The following is a 24,871-nucleotide window of genomic DNA, read 5'->3' as shown; positions in this document are numbered from 1 at the left end:
AGTTTTTCACTGTAGGGAGAAATTCTTCACAATAAAAAGCAACTCATTTTCAAGATAGACGTATTTTCACTCTGTGGCTATCACTATTTTTTATAATTTGGAACCAAATTTTATTTTAAATGTGCTGAGAAATGTTACATTTTGAAATTATTTATAAAAAATGTTCTGAGAGAAGCTTCAAAAACCGTGCAAATCTTGATATTATTTTATTTAAGCATTATAATTGCCGCAACTTTAAGGTAAATTTACGTCTATGCGTGAGCAAAAGCAGGAAACGGAGCTCGAGTGCGAGTGTGAAGAGGTGGGTGCTTCATTTTCCCCGAATTCACGTCTTTGATTTGGCGCGTCCTGTCCAGTAACGCCATCTGCCAGCCTGTTATCTACATCAGCCACGCCCACCCGTTGCGTTTGTTTACAAACTTCAGCTGATCGGCCAACAGCAGCAGCAAAGAATCGCATCATCAGATTGGAAATGAATCGTTTTTAAGTTTTAAAATGAAATCACCAATCGCGTTCAGTTGATGGAATGGAAAATTCGTGCAGGAAAAAACAAACCGTTCATAGGAGCTTAAAAATGTAAAGCCCACTCTCTCAAATTTAATAACTTTCATGCATTTTCCACACCTGCGTCATGGTCAGGGACGATCCATTTTTTTATCCTGTCTCTGCAGGTTAATATACCAGACACGTCTTTTATTTTTTGCAGAATTATGGGCTCAAAAAGCAAAAGGAGCAAGCGTGAGAGGCGCAGTCCGGACAGAGACGATGAGCGACGCCGAGATCGAGAGGAGAGACAGGGAAGAAGCCTCAACCAGCAGGGCAAGAAGGAGACACAGTTCACCACCTGAGAAGCGGCAGTACATCATTTGGATGCTTAAGAAGTTTGACAATGGATTGTCTACGTCAACTTGACCTCCGAGAACAAAGTTGGGCTGGACCTGAATGCCAAAATTCAAGTCAATTGGTGACTGGGTACGAGGACCGATTCGACAAGTACTTGGGCCCTATATAACTTCTTCCAGCACAGAGTAAGTTCAATAAAATCCGAAGACTTTAGAGGGCTAAAAAAGCTTCAAGGTTAAAAATGAGCAACAAAAGAGCGGTACGTGACCAACACGTGATGCAGGGCAGCAGGCAGCGACGCGCTCTCCACCACGCCGCACAAAAGCATCTTTTTCTTATTTTGTCGCGACGATGCTTCCTCTGCCACTGAATTGTATTTTTTCCAACCGCGCCGTAAGGGAATGCGTGGAAAACAAGGCAGCAAAAGATTTTCAATACCTACAAACTTAATAAAATTATCCATCACCGCGCCCAGATGATTTTTCGGGGATTCATTTTGACTCATTTTTAAGGAAAATAAAAGCGTGTTGATTTTAATTGAGGAGCGGAGTGGAATTTGAAGCAAAACAAACGCGATTGAACTATGACAGGCTATTTTACTGTGTTATTCATTCCTAAAATTTCGTAAATTGGTTTTCCACTTTTGTGCTTTGAATTCGACCAGTGCATTTTGTTCGCAGGGACAGGAAGGGAGGGGGCTGCGTGGGGGATAGAGGCCATTTTTATCATACTCGCTCTGAATTCTTTGCGTCCCTTCATTCTCACGATACAGCAGCACCAGCAAACATCTATTGTGCGTCTCTCCTGTCCTGTGTGTGACTGTCTAAAAACTCAAACTCAAAACAGCCTGGTAGGTTTTCTTATCATGTTCTATTTGTTTTTTGCTCATCATTTCTTTGCCCACGACAAAATCCGAAAAAAAGAAGATATAAGCTAGTTTTCCTCAGCTTCCAATCGTCGAAAACTGGAAATATTACTTTTTTTGCTTACTTTCCCTGTGCACGTGTCCGCAGTTTTTCAAAATAGGACCATTTTTCGAAAAACAGCCAATTTTTTTCGGTTTCACTTTGAAGATTTATAAACTTTCACCTTAAAAATTATTTAAGAAATCGAAAGTTAGCGATTTTTTCGAACCGATGTTTTTGCCACCGGTACCGCCCGACGCGGCGGACGGCCAACGCGCGTTTGCGCACCGATTTTCAGAATTTTTGGCATACGAATTTGTAAAGCACGCGGCGGTGGCGCAGGATTTTGCGTAGCTCTTTGCGGCATAGCGATGGAACGCTATGCTGTTTTGTTCCTTGCTCAATGTAGATAAATTAAATATATCACAATGAAATTTCTTTTTTTTTTGCTCTTTTTACCCCTGTTTTCTCGGAGCTGGAAGGGCGCGCATTGCACTGGCACGAATGCTTAATTCCGGGTCCCAATAACATAATTATGGGCGTACTAGACCGGACAGGGACCCAGCCCACTCAAGGGCCACTTGCCTCCGCACCGAGGACATTTTTTTGAAGCCAAATCAAACCAGCCCGTTGAGCAATTTGAGCATTTCGAGCCACTAAACTAGCCACTTTGTGCCATCTCTTGCCTTTTCGACATGAAATTGGTTTCATAATCAACCACTCGTGCGAAATTAATATTGGGCGACGAAATAAACTTTAGAGCGTGCACAGGAGGGATCGGAGAGCGAATCCCATTGTCAGGTATAAAAAGGCACCTCACGAGCGAGCGATCTCTCGCCCTCATAAGCGAGCCACAGTGCTCTCTCGCTTCCCCGCTTCTTTAATTACTTCTCGACGCACTAATCCACTCCGCAATTACTTAATAATTGAAATAAAAGATACAAGAATGAGCTCAGAACCGGCAGGAAAAGGTTAATTTCTTCAAACCTCGGAATTTATTTTTATTTACGCGCGAAGGTAAGCCCATCATAAATTGCCGCGCCTGTCAACCCCAACACAAAGTAAACAATAAACAGTCGTTTTTCAATTCCTTTGACCTGTCTCAAATAGGCGGTTTCAAAACAAAATTTAACAGTTAAACATGGTTAAGAACACGTTTAAAAGAAATCGTTGACCTTATGTGCCATGGATGGTCCAATAATAAGGGAGAGTTTGGCTCTTTCACAAATATTGCTCCCTCGGCCCACATTAAGGAGTTCGTTAACCTTGAGCACATAGCTCACTTTGTAACTGATTATGATGCTTCACGCCGGCAAACCCTGAAATATTATTTATAATTTTATTTTTATTTTGTTGCTTTTTGTTTTGGGTTGTTGATTTAAATTAGCAAACGTTATTCTTTATTACTTAAAATATAGCATAATTTATTTTCATCTAAAAATTACATAAATATTACGAAAAATTATGGCAATATTACTAAAAGAATTTTCCGTCACAAAATATCCAAAATATTAGCCTCTGCCAGTCTGCGTAACAAAAAAGCACACGCGGGTTTTGTTGTAAAAATTTCCTAGTTAGCAGCGCGTTTTTTTATATATTTACCATAACGCGTGCGACAGTAAATTTTACTTGATGCTCTCGAATAGTCCAGAAATTTCCAGAAAAAGGAGAAACTAGAAGCTTGTCTTTACAATATTCGCAAAGACCTAAAATATTTCTAACAGTAAGCACAAAGGCTGTACAGAACCCCTCCCGCGTGGGAAGCTGCTAAGCCCATCATCAATTGCCGCGCCTGTCAAACCTAACTCAAAGATGACAATAAACAATAGTTTATGAATTCCTTTCACCTCTCTCAAATAGGCGATTCATAAACCAAACTTTGTTGGGTTAAACATTGTTAAGAACACGTTTTAACGAAATCCTTGACTTTTTGTGCCATGGATGGTCGAAGAAGGGAGAGTTTTACCGTTTCACCAAATGACAAGGACAAATAGCCTGCAGTTTACTCCTTGGACTGCGTGGCTGGCAGTTTATAAAAGGGGCGAGGAAATTATTCAGGCGAAAATTGTTGAGTGGAAAATGCGCGGAGCAGCGTGTGAGGCGTTTGACAATTTTTGGCTCGGGCGAAAAAATATGTATTCACAGGGCGGTTATAATAATTTATATTTAATAAAAATGTCCGCGTGGGGATGTGAATAGTTTGTTTCACTTTGCTAGGAATAAAAAAATAATAATTTGATATGCGAACTCCGAAAAATTACCCCATAAATATTTAATCATTCAAATTAAAATAAAGATCCATTTTTTTTGTTTACAGCTTTAACATCATGATCCGCGTGCGCCCCTTGGCACAGCTGCTCGCCAGCCCTGAGCGGGCTCACGAGACCCCCGGGGGAGACCAGTTCCTCGTTAACAACATGGAACAGCAGGCCACTCTGGAGGTGGAACCCCTTAGGAGGCGGAAGCGCGCGGAGATTGAGTCCCTGAGGAGGCAGAAGCGCGCGGAGAAGCAGCGTGCGCGGAGAAAATTGGTTGATACCTTCCCGCGAACAGAAGTTCGCCCCAACCGCGCCAAGCGCCCGCGGCGCGAAGAATTGCGTGAGGGGGACAAGGTGGTATGCCTGCCCGATTCAACGAAATTGAAGATGACCCTGGAGGAATTCGTGGAGTTCATCACGTCCTCCCCCACCTACGACGAGATGGACCTCGGCCCAGTGCCGGATATTATTATGGAGAACCCCGAAGACGACGTCTTCTTGGAGCATTCACAGCGAGGGGATATCCCCCTTGCGCCCTACAGCTGGCGTCTGAAGATATTGAAAATGCGCCACTACGTGACGACGCACCACCGAGAATGCGACTTACGTATTGGGCGCCTCTTCGTCGAAAATGGCCGTATAGAGGTCCTCCTGACGCCGCAGGTTGGATAGCTCCTGAATAATGTACAAAGTTTGTTTATATTTGTATATATATTTGTAAATATATTTGTTATATATTTGTATATAATGTGCTCAAAGAAATTACGATTGTTTTAATCCTTCCTCAAATCCTTAAATTATAAAAAATGAACAATTTAAAACAGAAGTTGCTAAATAGACAAAATTTAATCAAATAGCGAAAATAATTTTGAAAATAAAGGTGCTATATATAATTTTAATTGCGTAGACAATAAGGATTTTCAAAATTTTGTCACTTATTTCTTCAGGTCTCATTTATTTCATCCACTGGGTGCAATTTTAAGGTATATTGTACGCCTATTGAGCTAGAGCAGCAAACCTTGTCTTCTTGCTATTGCGAGTGTGTGAGTCTGTGAATAAGTACAGGGTGCTTCTTTTCCCCCGAATTCACGTCTTTGATTCCGCGCGTCCTGCCCAGTAACGGCATCTGCCGGCCTGTTTCCTGTTTCTATTTCTACATTAGCCACGCCCACCCGTTGTTTCTGTTTACAAACTTCAGCAGATCGGCAGATCGGCTAGCCGCGGCAAACAATCACATCATCAGAACGAAAATGAATTTTTTTTTTAGGTATTAAGTGAATTTGCTAATCACCAATCGCGTACAGTTGATGGAATGAAAAATTCTGGATACATTCTTCGTGCAGAAAGAAAAAAACCGTCATAGGAGCTTAAAAATGTAAAGCCCGCTCTCTCTATATTTAATGACTTTCATGCATTTCCCACATTTTCCACACCTGCGTCATGGTCAGGGACGATCCATTCTTTTAACCTGTTCCTGCAGATTAATATACCAGACACGTCTTTTATTTTTTGCAGAATTATGGGCTCAAAAAGCAAAAAGAGCAAGCGTGAGAGGCGCAGTCCGGACAGAGACGATGAGCGGCGCCGAGATCGAGAGAGGAGAGACAGGGAAGAAGCCTCAACCAGCAGGGCAAGAAGGAGACACAGTTCGCCACCTGAGGAGCATTGCAAGACAGAGAAACGGCAGTACATCATTTGGACGCACAAGAAGTTTGACACTGGATTGTCTACGTCAACTTGACCTCCGAGAACAAAGTTGGGCTGGACCTGAATGCCAAAATTCCTTTCACTTATCTACGAAGTCAATTTAAATAGGCGACTGAGTACGAGGACCGATTCGACAAGTACTTTTGGGCCCTATATAACTTCTTCCAGCACAGAGTAAGTTCAATAAAATCCAAAGACTTTACAGGGCTAAAAAAGCTTGAAGCCAAAGATGAATTTTATATATATCAATGCTTAACTGCACTAATTATGGATTATTTTGAGAAAACAAAGGCACTCATGCATTTTCTGCGAACAGGATTTCAGGTTTTTTGTTACTGTTTTTCAACAGGATACAGTTAACTCGCTGTCTGAAAGGAAAAATTTAGTAAATGCTGCTGAGAAGACCAAAACAGAGTCAATCGGAAGGTGAACAGGGCACGCTCACCATTAAAAAAATATTCTTCAGTCAAGTCTTGATGCAAAAAATGTGTCAGACGATTGGTGGATATTTCAATTGCCAGGTTTTTAACCGAAAATGGGTGTAATCTATTACTGCAAGTAGTAGTGATTTTGTTATCGATGAGTGCAATGTCGCAAAACATTTAATCAAATTTGTGGAAATGTTTTCAATAATTTCAGAGCGACATTTTAGATATCAGTTCTAAAATTTGTCAGGGCTGCCTTTCTTGCTTGCCATCCGGGTTTGTCACCACTGGTTTTTAACGGGTTTTGCCAATCAATTTTTACCAATTTCTTGCGCTGAAAATGCAAGAAATTAATTTATTCTAAATCTAAAATTTGTGGTCGGAGTGGTTAAAATTTTCTACTGTGCGGATTTTTTTCTTTTAAATTGCCATTTGCTGCCTCAATTTCTCCAAAAATTTCTCTCTTACAATTTTTCAAGTCGAGGTAATTTGAAAATTATTGAAAACAGGTTGTGCAAAACTTTTAAAAATTAAAAAAAACCTCTGTACTTATTTTTTTGTAAATTCGTTTTTTTGCAACCCTGAAATTTGTGGAATTCTTGCGCATCCTGTAAAAGTTGGCAGAAAATATATGGTTGAATTTAGCAGCGAAAAATTATCTCTAGATAAAAAGGCAACTGACAAGTATGATCTATATTTTAATTCTTTTGTCCTTTAAATTTCAGATCCACTAGTGTTTTCAACATTTTCATGATGGTCATTTCCTTGTTGGCCTGGTGTCCATGATTCTGTTGAGAACGCTGAGGAAAGACTAAGCAAGATGAAGAAATGGTGAGTGTTGAATGACACGCACTCAATAAAACTAATCAGCTTTTTTATGACAGGATCGCGATTTCGGATTTTGGCGACGAGTACGGTTGGAAGCAGGTTCACGGTGATGTGTTCAGGCCCGCCTCGCAGCCCTGACAGCAACGGGCTATCAGGTCGTCACGGTTTCTTTCTGCAACATAATCTTCGCCATTCTGGGAGAGCTCTACACCGAGTAATTAGACGGCGAAATCAATAATGAGATAATAATTAAAACACCACCTTTTTCCCCCGCAGACAAGGCTCTCTGCTGATGAGCACGGCCATCTTTGTTCACGCTGAGACCTGTACGCCTGGAGCAAGGTGTGGATTTGGCAGGTGCTGCTGTCCGATGGCCTTCCTGCTGCCGGAGACGGTGTGCGGAACCGCTGTCCTCATCAACTTCATCGCCATCAACTACCACGCGTCGCGCGCCGTTCCGTTTGGCACCATGGTGGCTGTGACCTGCATCTGCCTGTTTGGTTTGTCATCCTGCCGCTGACCCAGGTAGGTACCGTGCTCGGACGCTACCTCCGGTCCATAGGGCCCCGAAATTTGAATTTTGCGTCTTTTAGGCCTCTTTGACGCCCCCTCCGCTTAAAATAAACATTTAATTTTACAGTCTGCGCCTTAATAAATGTTTCACACGCGAAACTAAGCATTCACGACGCTTCTTTGTGAACCACCCGACACAATTGCATTTGTCTGAGTCGGATATCAACTACCCTGCAGGTTTTAGTTTTTTAATTTTCCTTTAACACCTGGAAACTTTTCAAGATTAATTAATTGTCGTTTATCTATATTTACAAATCATTCATAACGGAAGAAACGTAAAAATTCTCTTATAATTTTAATTATTATATTTGGGAGTTTTGACATGATTGAATGAAACACCCTGAAAAATCGATATTCAATATATTGAGTGGGTTTGCGTTGGGGAGGGGGTAGAGACGCATGCTGCAGCCGCTTGCATACAGTTGGAAAGGAATAGCCGCCCGCGTGCGTTGTGCTCGCTGCAACTGCACTAGCATACAGCTAAATTTTGCCCAAGTTCCTTTGTGACTCACAGCCAAAGTTTTTGGCTGCCCTACTCATCGCTGTTAAACAACAGGTACGTGCGTATATTATTTTAAAATGTATATTATGTCCTCATCTGCCTATTTAGGCGCTTTCCCCCCCTAAATAACGAAGAAAACCCTCGAAAAATATATTCTATAATTTTTAACTCCCCCAATTTTCGACTCTTGCGAGGAGCTTTGAATTTAACACTTTTCTAAGTGTAAAAAACCGATAAAATTTTGCGGGAAATATAATTACTAAAAGAATTTTCCGTCACAAAATATCCAAAATATTAGCCTCTGCGTGTCAAAAAAGCACACGTGGTTTTTGTTTTATGAATTTCCTAGTTAGCAGCGCGTTTTTTATATATTTACCACCGCGTGCTACAGTACATTTTACTGACGCTCTCAGATTGACTGGAAATTTCCAGAAAAAGGAGAAACTGGAAGCTCTTCTTTACAATATTCGCAAAGACCTAAAATATATCTCAACATAGAGGCGCAATAGAACCCCTACTGTGCGCGCGAAGGTAATCCCATCATATATTGCCTCGCCCGTCCAACCCAACACAAAGATGACAATAAACAGTCGTTTTTCAATTCCTTTGACCTGTCTCAAATAGGTGGTTTCAAAACAAAATTTAACAGTTGAACATTGTTAAGAACACGTTTAAACGAAGTCGTTTACGGTTTGTGCCATGGATGGTCCAATAAGGGAGATTTTGGCTCTTTCAGAAATATTGCTCCCTCGGCCCACATTAAGGAGTTCGTTAACCTTGAGCACATAGCTCACTTTGTAAGTGTTTATGCTGCTTCACGCCGGTAAACCCTGAAATATTATTTATAATTTTATTTTTATTTTGTTGCTTTTATTTTGGATTGTTGATTTAAATTAGCCAACGTTATTCTTTATTACTTAAAATATAGCATAATATATTTTCATCCAAAAATTACATACATATTACGAAAAATTATGGAAATATTACAATTTCCGCCGGGCTACACAACTCGCCAGTTCCAATGAAACTCCCCAGGTATTCACAGGGGGGTTATAATAATTTATATTTTAAAAAAATGTCCGCGTGGAGATGTGAATAGTTTGTTTCACTTTACTAGGAATAAAAAAATAATACTTTGATATCCGAACTCCGAAACATTTCCCCATAAATATTTAATCATTCAAATTAAAATAAAGATCCATTTTTTTGTTTACAGCTTTAACAGCATGATCCGCGTACGCCCCTTGGCAGAGCTCCTGGCCAACCCTGATCAGGTTCAGGAAAACCACGAGGGAGACCAGGTTCCCCTCAACGACATGGAAGATCAGTCCGCGCAGGAGGTGGAAACCCGGAAGAAGGAGCGCGCGGAGAGGCTGCGAAGGTGGAGGATCATTTTGAATTTGATCCCGCCTTCATCAGGCTGCGCCAACCGCCCGTGGCACGAAATATACCAGGGTGATCCCTTGCCAACGAAGATCAGCTTGGAGGAATTCGTGGAGTACATCATGTGCTGTGCCATCTGCCGCAACAGGGACCTCGGCGCTGTGCCAGACCTCGTAAGGGCGGACCCCGAGGACGACGTGTTCTTGGAGGAGGAAGAGCGAGGGGATTACCCCCTTTTTCCCCATTACCCCTACAATTGGCGACGCAAATTGTTGCTAGTGCGCCACTTCCTGATAGAGCACCCCAGTGAATACTTCTTTCGTGGGGAGCGCTTGTTCGTCGATGAGGGCCGCATAGAGGTCACCAGGTCGCCGCTGGAAGATATGCGCAGGGAAGACTTCTTCAACTGGCAGCAGCGTTATTCGGCTTAATCCTGATTGCTGTCGCACACGGCAACGTAGACACGAGAATCCTGTATAATGTACAAAGTTTGTTTAAATTTGTAAATATATATTTGTATATACATTTGTATATAATATGCTCAAAGAAATTAAGTGTTTTAATCCTTCCTTAAATCCTTAAATTATAAAAAAGGAACAATTTAAAACAGAAGTTGCTAAATAGACAAAATTTAATCAAATAACGAAAATAATTTTGAAAATGAAGGTGCCATCTATATTTTTAATTGCGTAGATAAAAAGGAATTTCAAATTGTGTCACTTATTTCTTCAGGTCTCATTTATTTCATCCACCGGGTGTAATTTTTAAGGTCAATTGTACGCCTATTGAGCAAGAGAAGCAAACCTTATTGTCTTGCTATTTCGACATTATTGCGAGTCTGTGAATAGGTGCAGGGTGCTTCTTTTCCCCCGAATTCACGTCTTTGATTCCGCGCGTCCTGCCCAGTAACGGCATCTGCCGGCCTGTTTCCTGTTTCTATTTCTACATTAGCCACGCCCACCCACTGTGTCTGTTTACAAACTTCAGCTGATCGGCTAGCCGCGGCAAACAATCACATCATCAGAACGAAAATTAATCTTTTTTTAGGGTTTTAAGTGAATTCACCAATCACCAATTACGTTCAGTTGATGGAATGAAAAATTCTGGATACATTCTTCGTGCAGAAAGAAAACAAACCTTCATAGGAGCTTAAAAATGTAAAGCCCGCTCTCTCAAATTTAATGACTTTCATGCATTTTCCCCATTTTCCACACCTGCGTCATGATCAGGGATGATCCATTCTTTTAAACCTGTCCCTGCAGGTTAATATACCAGACACGTCTTTTATTTTTTGCAGAATTATGGGCTCAAAAAGCAAAAAGAGCAAGCGTGAGCGGCGCAGTCCAGACAGAGACGATGAGCGGCGCCGAGATCGAGAGAGGAAAGACAGGGAAGAAGCCTCAACCAGCAGGGCAAGAAGGAGACACAGTTCACCACCTGAGGAGCATTGCAAGCCAGAGAAGCGGCAGTACAAAATGCCTGATTCGGACGACGACGAGGAAGAAGACTTTTCTTTCGACAAATACAAATACGAGTTGAACATGATCTTCTTTCGCGACGGAGATTTGATTCGGCAGGGCACCGAAGAATACAAAGACTTTTGGGGCTTCCTCAGCAAGTACATATCGAGCCAGAAGCGGCTGGGAAAGACCTTCCAGCCCCCCAGAAACTCGGAACTGGACGGAAAGCTCGGCATTCCTCGCGAGTTTGACAAGAGCCACGTCGTCGCCATCGGAATGAAAGCAAAGTTGGAGGAGCTGATGTCGAGGATGCCGCCCAGGGACAGAAGCAGCGGCCGCTGGCTGTCCAAGAAGAGGATTGCAGAGTTCAGGGACATTTTCCTCATGTACTTGGACTTCAAGCAAAAGGAAAAGTTCAAGAAACTGAAGTCGCTGAGGGGAAATCAGGCCACCCTGCCTGTTGCCCACTACAAGTCAGTTTCTCTCCACGATTAAATATTTGAAACGCATTTTTTATCACTATTTCCAGGAAAGAAATCGTGGAGGCTGTGAGGGAAAATTCGGTTGTGGTGATCGCCGGGGACACCGGCTGCGGAAAATCGACGCAGGTGCCTCAGTACCTGATCAGGGCTGGCTTCAACAACATAGCCTGCACCCAGCCGAGGAGAATCGCGTGCATTTCCCTCTCCAAGCGAGTTGCCTACGAGACACTGAACCAATTCGGCACCGAGGTCGGCTACCAGATCCGCTTTGAAAAGAGCAAAACGCAGCACACAAAAATTCTGTTCATCACAGAGGGTCTGCTGCTGAGACAGGTGCTTCATTTTTATTTATTTTTTAACTGTGGCTGACTCATAGTCTGTTAACCAGGTGCAAACCGATCCGGAATTGTCTAATTACGAGGTGATTGTGCTCGACGAGGTGCACGAAAGGCATCTGCACGGCGATTTTCTGCTCGGCATCCTGAAATGCCTTCTTTACCAAAGAAAAGATTTAAAACTAGTCCTGATGTCTGCCACAATCAATATTCAGCTTTTTGCCGGTTTCTTTGACGAATTTGATCCAAAAGTCATTCAGGTAAGCATTGCCTGCAGTTCATTCGGATTTAATTGAATTTTAAATAACCAGGTTCCAGGAAGGCTGTTCCCAATTAAGCTTCACTACAGGCCGATCGTGCGTGACCGGTTTGCCAAGAAGTCGGAGCGCTTTGACCCAGGGCCTTACGTCCAAATTCTACAATTAATCGACCAAAAGTGTCCAAGTATGGCTTGAGTTAATTTTTATTTGTTATAATATCAATTAATTCACGATTCAGAGGATGAAAAAGGCGACGTTTTGATGTTCCTGAGCGGCATGACTGAAATCTCGACGGTGGTGGAGGCGTGCAAACTGTTTGCTCACGAAACGCAGAATTGGATCATCCTTCCTCTCCACAGCACCCTCTCCATTGCTGACCAAGACAAAGTACGAAGCCTTTGAGTGTGTGGATTTAAAATTAATTCGACTCTCTAGGTGTTTGACTATCCTCCGGACGGAGTGAGGAAATGCATTGTTTCCACCAACATCGCGGAAACGTCGGTAACGATTGACGGAATCCGTTTCGTCGTGGATTCGGGCAAAGTGAAGGAAATGAGCTACGACGCAACCTGCAAGATGCAGCGCCTCAAGGAATTCTGGGTCAGCCAGGCAAGCGCTGAGCAGCGCAAGGGAAGAGCAGGTAAAAAAATAATTTATGCGTTAAATACAGACAGATTTTCTCTACTTGCACGCCCTTTGCAGTTTGCAGGGCAGGGGTGGGGTAAAGGTGGTGGCAAATGGGCCTAAAATATGCAGAATTTTACGGCGAGTCAGATAAATTTTGTTTTTTTACTCTGCGACCCATTTGAGCCGAGTTATTAATTTTTTAAGTCTAAAAACCGCGATCTGTGACATTTTAAACTTTGGTTTTCGGTTTCCAGGCGGGGCCCTTTGGGCTGGACGGCTCTAATTTTGGTACTAATCGACGCTCTTTAGTAAGGCGCGTCCACCCATGTGCGTGTTTTTAAAATCAGACAATTTTTTTAATTTTTTACGATTTTTTTTCGGCGGCCAAATGTTTTAAAAAGTCGAAATTTTTGTATGACTTACAATCCATGTCGAAAATTTGAAAAATGGCTCGTTAATCGACGCGAAATTTATCTGGGATCATTTTAAGACCAAATACGAGCCGATGCGATCTAAATCCTAGGACAAGATGGATTTTGAAGTTTGAAAAACGTATTCTTTGCTCTTTGTCCAAAAGGATATCATGGTAAATTGAAAATTCGCCATTTTTTGACAAAAGGAGCAAAATTAAATAGTTTTATCGACTTAATTGCACGCATAGGACCACTGCTGGCCTGGAAACTAATTGCTACATTTTTCGCGCCCATAGAAAAATAAAAATTAATTTTTTCTGTTTGTTGGCTTTGTGGGTGAAAATAGTTTTAATTTTCTTAAAACTCAACCGTTCATGTGATCGTCGACCACAAGCCCTCATTGGATAGGTCTTTTACGGCGCTTTGACCTGGGGTACCCTGACCACCTTTTTCAGGTTACCCCGCGACCTGAGATCCGCTCCGAGGCTGATTTTTAATGTTTTTTTTAGTAATTTTGAGCACATTTGACGAAACTCGGTGTTTATTTTTTCCTTTGCGTATCACCTACATTCCTCAGGTCACGCGACCTGAGATCTGGCCCCAGACTGTTTTTTTTGCGGTTTTGTCGCGTGGACGTGTGTCCATTAGTTTATTCTTGTTTTGCGTCCATTTTTATTTTTAATCCTTGATGTCTTCAGGTCGAACTGGTCCTGGAGTGTGCTACCGCCTGTATTCTGAAGACGAGTACGACGCTATGTCTCCATACACAACTCCAGAAATCCTGAGAGTGCCTCTGGACTCGCTGCTTCTGCAAATGGTTGCCATGGGTTTGCCGGACGCAAGACGCTTTCCGTTCATCGAGTCGCCGCCGGCAGAAAGCATCGAGCAGTCAATTGTTACCTTAAAAGAGCAGGTACTGATTTAATTGGATTGTTGATTAATTAATTAATTAATTAATTAATGGCAGGGAGCGTTAACGGTCGATGAGCACCTGACTCCGATGGGGAAAATGCTCTCGTGCTTGCCTGTGGACATCACAATCGGCAAAATGCTCATCCTCGGCTCCATGTTTCACCAAGTGGAGCCAATCTTGTCGCTGGCTGCTGCCCTCAGTGTCCAAAACCCTTTTACAAACAACGCCTACAGAGACTCTGAGTGTGAGGTGAGTTATTCAATTTTTTTTCAATTGAACAGAAAAAAATAAACGTGCCGAGTAGAACGCCAGGAAGGAACTCGAGTCCGACCACGGCGACCCTCTGACTCTGCTCAACGCCTTCCGCGAGTGGCTGGAAATGAAACATGAGAACGGCGACAATCCAGGCTTCTCCAAAAGGTGGTGCAAAAGGCGCGGGCTCGAGGAGCAGCGCTTTTACGAGATGACAAAGCTGCGGCGTCAGTTCAAGGAACTGCTGCGGGACTCAAAGCTCATGTACTCGGCAGAGGAGGAGAAGAAGATGACCAGCTCGGAGAGAATCCAGCGCCACGGCGAATTGCAGCTGCTGAGGAAAATGAGGCGCGAGCACAGAAACGAGGAGCCGAGGAAAAAGACCTTTCTCAAAGTGGACCCGTTCGGCTTGCAAGAAAGTGGGGTTGAAGCCTCCGATGGAAAAATCGACATCAAAGACGTAGAATTCCGTCTCGGCAACGACAAAGCTCAACTCAGGGTTTGTTCCTCGTCTTTAAACTTCGCTTTTTATATTTTACTAATTTAAAATCTGTAGAATTTGCTGTCGGGAACTAAAACATCTGGGCTGAAGGATCTGCTGATGCTCAAAGTTATCACTGGCAGTGGACTGTACCCTCAGGTTGCAGTGGCAGACGAGTTCAACCACTCAAAGGTATTAATAAGTGGCGGGCCGCCAGATGATAGCACCGTCAAAACCGCAAATACAAACAGTCTGGGGCCGGTTTTCATCTAATTTTTCAACTTTGTCGTAAATTCGTCCAGAAAAAAAATCGAAAAATAGTCCGATTTTTAAAAACCGCACACGGGCAAACGCGCCTTACCAAGGGGCATTGATTGGTACTGCAATCTCCGCCGTCCGGCCCATAGGGTCCCTCCTGGGCCCCGAAAACCACAATTATCAAGTGTCACAAATCGTGTTTTTTCGATTTTAAAAATTAACTCGTGTCCTATGGGTCGCAGAATAAAAAACCAAAGTTTATATGACTCGCCGGGAAATTCTGCGTCTTTTGGGCCCTTTTTGTCGTCACCACCGCTTGAAATAAACAATTAATTTTACAGTCGGCGCCTGAACAGATGTTTCACACGCGAAACAAAGCGTTCACGACGCTTCACCCGATGGGCTACTTTGCGAACCACCCGACAGAATTGCATTTATCTGAGTCGGACATCGACTACCCTGCAGGTTTTTCAAACAAGCAGCCCGTGAGCTCGAAGCATCAGCTGCTGATGTACATGTAAGCCTTTTGCCAAATTTGAAATTTTTGTATCATCTCGCCGCTTTTGCTGCAGGACTCTTTTGGAGACGACCAAGCCCTACTTGACGGGGACAATGCGAATGCCCGCCGCGCAAACGCTGCTTCTCTTCGCCAACTCGATTGACACGAATTTCGACTTCACCAGAGTCGTGTGCGATTCTTGGCTGCAAATCAGGTTCGCGACCCCTGAAACCGCGCAGGTTTTGGTCTCCAGGGTTGCCAAGCTCAGGGCCAAATGGGAGCGACTTGTTATGCTCAAACTGGAAGGTTTGTTTAGGAATTATTATTTTAATCAAAGAACTTTATTATTTTCAGTTTAATAATTTCAGATACAAAAATGGATGAAAACGAAGGCATGAAAATTGAGCGGGACAAACCGAGCAGCAGTAGCATGGAAACACAGCAGCTGGAAGCTGAGATTGGAAATGATTTAACCTCGTTCATGATGACAGAAGTGTTTTACGCCATTCAGAGGTTGCTGGCTGCCGACATCAAAGTTCTTTACGTCGGCGAGGGAATAAACGAGTGCAGTGTCAACCCTAATCCTCTGCAAGAAGACTTCACTCCCGTGCCGGACAAGAAGAAAGGCGGCACACGGCTCACTCCAAATGTCACTTACAACTGGTGAGTCAGTAAATTTAAATTATTATTGTTTCATGCTGATTGTTTTGTTTTCAGTTTGACCGGCGACTCGAGCTGGATTGAAATGGACACTATTTTCTGCCCGAATTGCAATCTGCCCCTCTCTGTGTTGCCGATTGAAAGAATGTCGCATGAAATGGGTTGCAGATCAAAAGAAGAGATTGGTGAGTGCAATTATTAATTCAAAATGCGTAACCACTCGCGCTCGACACACAATTTGACCAATTGGCCCAAGTGCTCCTTTGACTCGGGCGTGTTTGCCCGCATCACTTTTCCATACTCGTTGACAAAAGCCTCTCTTGAGTTCTCTTTGACGCTTTCCAAGTTTGGCAAGCACTCGTCTGGACAGTACAAGGCTGGAGCCAGTATTCCTGCGAGTAAGATTAAGGTTTATTATTATTACGTAACTCGGTTTCGCTGAGATTACCGGCTACAACCAGTCCGTAAGGCACGCACGCGATCCAATCTGCTAAAAGCTCTGACTCAGGATACAATTTGGCAGCGGTAAAGCCCGCTGTTTTTAACCGCCGTTCAAATTCCTCGTAGTAGACTCGCAGAAATTCTTCCAAGTAATTGCCCACATTCTTTGGCTTTGTGCTCGTGAACAAGAAGAAAATTAAATCAATCATCGGTGCGGAAATCCTCGCCAGCTGAAAATCCAGCAATTTGGCGCTGACAAATCCGTCGTCATTCGTCTTGAAGAGCAAATTGTTGGTCCAGCAGTCGCCGTGCAGCAGCACTTTTTTATTCTCCGGCACCTTGGTGACAATATTTGCCAGAAAATCGTAGCCAAGGTCGGAAATTTGTCGAAAAGCTCTCGAGTACTCATTATCACAATCAGCACTCCCGTAATATTCTCTGATGAGCCGCAGCGTCTCTTTATTGGCGTTTCGCATGAATGGCTCGAAAGCGTGTCTGCGTGGTTGAGTCCAAAACATTTCGCGCACCGACTCTGCCAGCGCCGCGAATTCCTCGGGGCTGCCCTCCCTCAGAGCGAAGGAGGCGGCGTGAAGCTGCGCCAGCGCCCGCAACACCGCCGCGCACTGCTCTTTGCTCAAACCTTGTCGTCTGTCGGCCATGCAAAAGCCGAGCTCTTTTAAATCGGCCAAAAGAATTGTCTCCTCTCCGTGGCTCGAGGTAGCTCCGTACAAGTCCGCCACCGGCAAATCAAAGCCGACGAGCGATTTCAGCCGGGGAATCGCTTTCTCGTAGACGTCTATTTCGTTGAGGAACTGCTCCCTGATGCCGAATGCGTCTCTGCGGGCCGCATTCCTCGGGGCGCTTTTGACGAGCAGGTTGAGAGCCGTGCCTCCCTCGGCCACGTGCACCACCTGCTTAATGACGGCGATAAAATTGTCTCCGCGACTCGATCCTTCGCACACTTTCCACTCCACCCCTGGTGTCAGTCCTTGATCGTGAATCACTTTGGTTAAAAAGCGAAACAGCTTCGGATCTGTTGCAAATATTTGCGGAACGTTGACCTGCTCCTCCATTGCCAATGTCTTAATTGTTTGTTTCACGACCTCGCAGGCAAAATGCTTTGCGCATGACCGCAAGCAGATAACTCTGAAAAGCAATTTCAACTTTTTTGTTTTAGCCTTACAGTGTAAATTTAAATTATAACAAGTGGCCCCAACAAAACCACAATAAAACAGTCCTCAGGTGCGCGACCTGAGGAAGGTTGATGACAGGCATGGGTGAAAAATCTAGTAGTATCGCAAAATGTGCTTGAAATTTCTGGAAAAAGCTGCCTGGGAGCGGATCTCAGGTCGGGATACCCTGAAAAAGGTCGTCAGGGTATCCCAGGTTAAAGCGCCGTCTGAGACCTGTCCGATGAGGGGTCGTGGTTGACGATCGGATGAACGGCTGAATTTTAACAAAAATAAAACCAGTTTAATTTCGACTTTTTCGAAAAATCGGCGGAAAATAAATCGTATTAATTCGAAAAATGTTCAGATTTTAGAAGACCGAGAACAAGCAAACGCGGCTCATCGAGGGGCATCGATTGGTACCAAAATCGGGGCCGTCCGGCCCATAGGGCCTCGCCTGGGCCCCAAAAACTAAATTTTTAAATGTTATAAATCGTGTTTTTTCAACTTTAAAAATTAATAACTCGGCTCCTATGGGTCATAGAGTAAAAAAACCAAAGTTCATCAGACTCGCCATAAAATTCTGCGTCTTTTAGGACTAATTGACGCCGCCGCCCTCCAAAATCGTGTCCGTTTGTGAAATTTACGAGACGCGCGAAGTGAAAAAAAAACGAAAAAATAATTATTTTAATTTTTCTATGGGCGCGAAAAATCTCAAAATCAGTTTCCAGACTGCCGGTGGTCCTTTCCGTGCGATTATGTTGGTAAAATTCTTTAATTTTGCTCCGCTTGAAAAAAAATTGCGAATTTTCGATTTAGATAAAGTGCAAAAACATGTTTTTGAAAGATAAAAAAAATCTTGTAGGGATTTGTACGTAGTTGGTCTCAAAATGTTCCCAGATAAATTACCAACCATTGGGTTTGTAAAATTTTTTTCCCCAATCGCCGGAAAATGTCGTAAAAATAAATAATATTTTTATTTCAAATTTTTCAAAATTTTTATTCAATTTTTTGGCATCACAAATATCCTTTTTCAATTGCGTGCACGATCATGTCCGTCAATCTGTCCCTGGTCTTGAGATTTTTGTACGTGTTCTGATGGAAATTGTCAAAAATTTCTAGTCCTCCTTCCAGCTTGGGCTGCTCCTCCGTGGCCGCCACGAAGAAAGGCACCGCCATCAGTGCGTGCATAATTCCCGATTTGGCAAACTTCTTCATTTCCTGTTCCACTTGGTGTTTGGTTACGCTCGATTTTCGGCCTCCGACCGCGTGAATCGCGTCGTTCACCGCACTCACGTAGGCCGCGATAAAATCGTCCCAATGTTCATCGAGCGTGTCTTTCTGGCAACTGCAGTACAACAAATAGCTCAAATCGTGCGCCAGGGACGCGAACCTCGCGATTTGAAAGTCTAAAAATCGCAGGTCCACTGGTGCGCCGTCCTCGTATTTAATCAAAATGTTGTTGACCCAGCAGTCGCCGTGGTTGATGACGCGCAACGGCGTGGGCGTCGACACCATTTGGACCAAATTGCTGAAAAAGTCGTCGGTGACCTTTTTCAATTTCTCCACGTAATCGTGTCTGTGCGGGAATCGATCCTCCAGCATCTTGACGCCCGCATCGCAGGGAAAGTGGATCGTGCTGAACTGAGTCCGACCTTCTTCGAAGAAGTAAACTTCTTTAATAAAGTTTCGAACTTTGAAAAAGTGCTGCGGCTCGAGCTCCTGCATCGCGAGGGCCACTCCGTGCAGCTGGCCCATTTTCTCGAGGACCAAAAAAACCTCTTGCGGCGTGAAACCCTCCGCCTTGTTGGCCATCTTGTACCCTTGCAGACTGAGGTCCTCCATGACCAGCACGTCCGAAACTCCGTCCGAGCACGAGAAGAACACGTCCGGCACCGGCAGCTTTTCCAATTTTCCATTTTTTTGTAAAAATTGGTTCAACGCGGGCACGACCTTGGTGTAAAAGGCTTCTTCGTTTTTGACCAGCTTGAACACCTGCAGGCTTTCGCAATAATCCTTGTCGGCCGGCGGACGTTTGAAGACGAACCTGTGTTCGCGTTGAGCACCATTTTCGTCTCGGCCGAGTGCGGTTACTTTCAATATTTCTCCAATGAAGTTGTCGCCCGGCTTGCAGCCGGCGGCAAGGCTGTGCTTCTCCAACGTCAAGTTTTGCTTCTGCAACACCGTTTGCAGCACCTCCAGCATTTCCTTTGGAAGCGATGCCATTTTTTGCGACACGATCTCCTGCGCTTTGTTTTCGATTCGGTGCTGCTATTTTAGATTCTCGATCGCGACGACTGCACACTCTAGTGCGATCTCGAGGAGGAGCCGGCAAGGCCACCAAGCTCGCTTTTTATCATTGTGTTGCGTCACTCCCCAATATGAGAGATTGAATTTCACCACTTGTCCCAATTCATTATCGTCGCTGCGGCAAATTGGGCTCATAGGATTTCTTAATGATCGTCTTTGACGAAGTTTTTGAGCACACCAATCGATTCTTGAGGGTCGAATTAGGTAAAAAGGGGTGATTTTTGCCGGCAAAAAAGTCCAGCGTGACGAATAATTTTTTTCCCTCCATAACAATATAAATGCGATAACTGCGCATGCGTCAGAATAAAAATCTGACACAGAAGGTGGTCTCTCTGCAAGTGCTCAAATCTGCTCTGACGCATGCGCAGTTATCGAATTATTGGTTTTGGCGGGGAAAAAGTTCGCACGCCACGCTGGACTTTTTGGTCAGAAAAACTTTGTCAAAGACAGTCTTAAACTTAAAAAATTTTGGTAAATGTGGGCGTGGTTACTATGAACATTTAAGAAGGAGGCGTGGCACGTGTTGCAAAGCTCGGGATAATCGTAAAAGCGTGAGAAAAATCGATGGAATTTATGAATGGGGGCGTGGTTGTCTGGAAAACTTAATAGGAGGCGTGGCATGGAAATCATTTAACGATTTTATCAAGAGAACTTGAGGAATTTCGAATTGGGGGCGTGAATCTTAGAAAAATTTCAAAAGAAGGTTTGGAACGTTTCTAAAAGAGCGGGAAAATAAACAAACTCGACTCAGAATTCACGGATAATTTTGAAATGGGGGCGTGGCTCTCCAGAAAATTTTAAAATGTTACAATTTAACTGCAAAATTGCTGGAATTTTTAAACGAAGACGTGTTTCCAAGGAACTTAATTAAAGGGGGCGTGGCAGGTAGTGTCGCAAAGCGCAGGAAAATCGTTAAATTTGGCTTTTTTTACAGGAATTTTCTTTCATCTTTGAATGAAAACTTCGTCAAAGACGATTTTTAACCAAAAAATATGCATATATATTTCATTTATTTATATTTTGAGCTAAAGATCTTTAAAAAAGCCACGGTCGACGCAGTGTTTTAAAAGCGAGGCCAGCTGCAGCCTCGCCTCCGGAGTGTCCGCCTTCATTAGCTTGGCGTATTCCTGCACAAAGTCATCTCTCGTTTGTCCCAAAACCTTGTCCATGTCCGGTGTAAACTCAGGAGGGACGCAAACAGCCGGCACGACGATCCCTAGAAGAAATTAAAAATATATTTCCATTACTGACATAAAAACTAGTTATTGGCAACAATATAAAATGCAAAATATCCTTTTCTTTTATAAATATTTTTTATCAGTTTTAAGATAATTTGTTTTAATCATATTTCATCCAAATTAAATCACCTGCAGCTGTCAGCCCGTAGGGCGCCATTCGAGCCATTTCCTCGTCGAGGCATCGTCTCGAAAATATTTTTTCTGGGTCCATGTGATGCTGCTCCAAAATAGATCTCAAACTTGCGTGGTACCAATTGAGCAAGTCGTCGTAATTATCGGTCATCGTTTGGCACTTGGGGCTGGTGAACAAAAAGTATGTCACGTCCGCGGCCGGCGTGGTGATTCGGGTCAGCTGGTAGTCCAAAAAGCGGACGTCCGACGGGCCGTCCGGCTGCTCATCCGCGTATTTGAAGAGCAGATTGTTGGTCCAGCAGTCGCCGTGCGTGATCACTTGGAGACGCGACGCGGTCGATCTGATGGACGCGGCAATAAAATCGTAGCCCCTTTCGGACAGTCTCAAAAAAGCCTTGATGTATTTGTTCTTCTCGTCGTCGCCGAAGTAGGCTTTCAGCGTGCGCAAAGTTTCCTCGTAGCAGCTGGTGGTGAACGGCTTGAACGCGAACTCGCGGTCCGCGTCCCAAAACATGTCCTTGACCCGCGGCCGCAGCTGCTCGAACGCGTCCGCGTTTTTCTCCTTCAAAACGAAAGAGGCCGCGTGCAGCCTGGCCAGCTCCGCGAGCACCATTTTGCAGTGCTGCAAATTTAGGCCCTTCCTCCTGTCCGCCAGCCGGAAATTCTGCTCCTTCAGATCCTCCAAAATCAAGGCGTCGTGTTCGCCGTCCGTGATGGAGTGAAAAAATTTTGCCACGGCCAGCGGCCCGCTGTTTCGGCTCAGCGCCGGAATTACATTTTTGTAGAACGAGTGCTCGTTGGCGAAAAGCATCGGCACGTCGAACACGTCCCTCCGCGCCTTGTTCCTCGGCGTGTTTTTCACTACGAAACTGACGCGCGCATTTTCCTCCCTGGCGAGGCGCCCTGTCGCGCGCACCCTGTAGATCAAAGCCATGAGGCCGTCGCCCAGGGTCGATCCAGGCGTGACCTCGATCTCCTCTACGCCGACCCATTTGAGCTCCTGCAGCACCTGCACCACCAGCTCCTGCACCCTTCGCGATGGAAGCTTTTGCAAACTCGTTTTCACGTCTTCGGCCAGCTCCATTCTCGTTCCTTCTGCTGACACGCGCCGTAAAAATAAGAGCTTCGTAAAACAACATCTGCTGATAAGGCACTTCGCTTCTTAGATCATAACTGCTTTTAGCAATGATTCACGTTCATTTTTTATTCTTCTCTCTCTGCAAGACTGCGGCTTTAAATTTCCTTGAAAATTGGCCTGAAAGTTTGCATTGTTTTAAATGGAAAATTCTTTAAGTCCAAGTTTGCCTCTGAAAAATCTTAGAAAATATTTAAATTAAAAAATAATTTTTTTCAGAGATGATTCTTGAAAAAATAAACTTAATTTTGGGTATTTTGATTTTTCCCGAAAATTATTTAAAATGTCTTTAACGGCCAGACGAATTTTGAGCGAAAATTTTAAATTTGATAAACATTTGCTCGTCAGGAAAAAACTGTAAATTTAATCAGCTTTCAGAATTCAGGCAGTTTTTGACGCTACTTTCAACTGCTGAATTTTAATCAATCCAAACACACACCCCTTTCGAAAGTCTGTGATTTTTGATAAAATAAAAAACAACTTTCAAGACTCAAAAGTGCTATTTTTTATCTTCTCACAATTAAATTTTCATAATTTTTCTCACCTAGGAAGCAATTTCTTTGCTAAAAAAAGAGGGCGTAACCGGTAAAATTCGAAAAATTGTATTTTGGGGCACTTTAGGTCAAAAAAAGAGGTAAATTAGGGTTAACTTTACGTGAAAATTCATTTTTTTAAATAAAATAAAATCACTATCATTCCACTTTAAGTGACTGATAATAAGGAGCACTATTATTATTTTTTCTCTTTGGTCTGACCTAAAAATTTGCAGCCTAATTCACGACTCACGACACATTTTTTTTGTGTTTCAGATAAAGAAGCAGACGTCAAAGAAGAAGTCACGTGTCGGCCCGCGGGCTCTGATAAATACGCAGCCTACGATTGTCCAGACTGCAAGAAAACGCTTTATCTGCCTCCAATTGAGGTTCTCCGACACAAAAGAAAACATGTTACTGACCGTCCTAATTGAATACATAATATTAAATTGTTTTTATTCCAAACAATTATTTTAATTTTAATTTCTCTTTGCTTAAAATAATAATAATAATTTGTCAATATTATGGTAGACACATTAAATAATATATCGAACAATTTCGGAAGGAATTTAAAATGAACTCATTTCACGTAATTGAAGCCAGAAAAAAAATCGTGGCTACATGCCAAATACCTTACTCTGAAAAATCTATTTTTGTTGCCTCGCGTGTTCCAATAAAATCGGCCAGCAAGTAGACTTTTTCTCGAATCTGACCATCTGAAAAATTGCCATTCGTTGTGTAATCGACGTCTAATTAAACGGATCATGAAGCCTAAAAAATAAATCATGTTACACACCGAAGGAAGACATATTCATTTCTCGCCAAAAGCGAGATTTCCACGTGTTTTGAATGCGCCCATTTTCAAAACAATTTATCTTTCGAACTACCTGAGAATTAATTAATTTCAGCCTCAAGCTCTGGAAGGTATTGCAATGTGTGAATGTGCATCGACCGCTAACTCTAAAGGAAACTGTGCACTTAAATCGAGGTCAAATTAATGCAACGAGTGCGGTGTTTGCGTGCGCCGCACACTTGCTTGCTTGCTTATATCTGCGTACTAGATTATACTTTTGCTCGCTCGCGCACAGGAAACTTCATTTCAAAAGGACTCTGCGACGAAAGAAGAAATTCCCCGTGCTGAAGAGGCGCAGATTCAGAGTTCGACGCACTAGTAGATAACAAAATAACAGGAAAAAATGGTTTTGAAATATTTTAATGTACCTTATGCTATTTAAATAGGTATAAAAATATTTTTTTCGCTAAAATTCACTTGTTTGAGAATTATTTGGTGTGCCCCTCGAAACACTCATGCACACGCTCTCCTTAATGTTTATTTTTATTTTTTTGAACGCATCCGAACGTTTCCTTGTGCAGCACATTACAATATCTGTGCTCTTAGGTAATCCAAAAATTGAATTTTAAAAGTGATTCAACTTTTAGGAATTTTTGTTTCTGCTTGAAACAATAGGATTCAGAATTTTCCATCGTACAAAGAGCTCTTAAAGATAAAATTGATTTTATCAGAGACAGTTTCGTCAATTAAAAAAAAAACGATGCTTCTAGATCGTCATTAGCATGATGCAATAAATAAGTTTCTGAAAAATTCTCGATTAATTTTTCAAAAATAAAGTCTTTATTTGTGAAATGTGTATTATTTGCTTCATAAATCATAATTTGTAATACATATATATGTTAATATGATTATTATTTAATCAAAAACATAAAATATACTATCGAAAAGAGAAAAAAATTGTCAATATTTTGACAATTGGGTAAACACCATCAGTCTCCACGACTTTTCACCGGATGAAATAATTTTTTAAACTCTCTAGAACGCTTCCAGGATTGC

At 42.9% G+C, this 24,871-nt stretch overlaps 3 protein-coding genes across 4 annotated transcripts; 1 reads left to right on the top strand and 2 right to left on the bottom strand.

Annotated features, from left to right (window-relative positions):
• Positions 1-442: 442 nt before the first annotated feature.
• LOC135940926 (probable ATP-dependent RNA helicase DHX34) lies at positions 443-23,490 on the top strand. 2 transcript variants are annotated; one of them, XM_065486060.1, is made up of 17 exons: positions 443-576; positions 5,522-5,652; positions 10,820-11,357; positions 11,414-11,699; positions 11,755-11,961; positions 12,013-12,145; positions 12,200-12,348; positions 12,397-12,601; positions 13,700-13,914; positions 13,969-14,163; positions 14,219-14,665; positions 14,723-14,839; positions 15,247-15,422; positions 15,478-15,710; positions 15,773-16,067; positions 16,122-16,249; positions 23,299-23,490. In XM_065486060.1, the coding sequence occupies exons 1-17, from the start codon at positions 527-529 to the stop codon at positions 23,454-23,456; spliced, it is 3,663 nt and encodes a 1,220-aa protein (XP_065342132.1). In that variant the 5' UTR covers positions 443-526; the 3' UTR covers positions 23,457-23,490. The 2 variants fall into 2 exon arrangements, with proteins under 2 accessions (XP_065342132.1, XP_065342130.1); XM_065486058.1 differs by lacking the exons at positions 443-576; positions 5,522-5,652 and adding an exon at positions 10,382-10,581 and having other exon boundaries at positions 10,722-11,357.
• On the bottom strand, positions 16,247-17,615 carry LOC135940928 (uncharacterized). The gene is made up of 2 exons (XM_065486062.1): positions 16,513-17,615; positions 16,247-16,456 (listed from the first exon to the last, which is right to left on the bottom strand). Exons 1-2 carry the CDS (start codon positions 17,576-17,578, stop codon positions 16,263-16,265), a joined length of 1,260 nt encoding a protein of 419 aa, XP_065342134.1. The 5' UTR covers positions 17,579-17,615; the 3' UTR covers positions 16,247-16,262.
• On the bottom strand, positions 18,655-20,097 carry LOC135940929 (uncharacterized). The gene has a single exon (XM_065486063.1). The coding sequence runs from the start codon at positions 19,898-19,900 to the stop codon at positions 18,692-18,694; it is 1,209 nt and encodes a 402-aa protein (XP_065342135.1). The 5' UTR covers positions 19,901-20,097; the 3' UTR covers positions 18,655-18,691.
• Positions 23,491-24,871: the final 1,381 nt, after the last annotated feature.

The sequence above is a fragment of the Cloeon dipterum genome, chromosome 3 (assembly GCF_949628265.1).
Source record: "Cloeon dipterum chromosome 3, ieCloDipt1.1, whole genome shotgun sequence".
Classification (NCBI taxonomy): domain Eukaryota; kingdom Metazoa; phylum Arthropoda; class Insecta; order Ephemeroptera; family Baetidae; genus Cloeon; species Cloeon dipterum.
The sequence above is the reverse complement of the archived record's forward strand: the minus strand, read 5'-3'. Positions and strand labels throughout refer to the sequence as shown.

Bases quoted from the DNA above. Each gene is read 5' to 3' on its own strand.
- LOC135940928 (XM_065486062.1), bottom strand. From the start codon at position 17,578: ATGGAGGAGCAGGTCAACGTTCCGCAAATATTTGCAACAGATCCGAAG. The intron at 16,457-16,512 runs GTAATCTCAGCG...TCTTACTCGCAG, and splicing joins TTACGGACTGGTTGTAGCCG to GAATACTGGCTCCAGCCTTG.
- LOC135940929 (XM_065486063.1), bottom strand. From the start codon at position 19,900: ATGGCATCGCTTCCAAAGGAAATGCTGGAGGTGCTGCAAACGGTGTTG.
- LOC135940926 (XM_065486060.1), top strand. From the start codon at position 527: ATGGAAAATTCGTGCAGGAAAAAACAAACCGTTCATAGGAGCTTAAAA. The intron at 11,358-11,413 runs GTCAGTTTCTCT...CACTATTTCCAG, and splicing joins CTGCCTGTTGCCCACTACAA to GAAAGAAATCGTGGAGGCTG. The intron at 14,666-14,722 runs GTTTGTTCCTCG...TAAAATCTGTAG, and splicing joins ACGACAAAGCTCAACTCAGG to AATTTGCTGTCGGGAACTAA.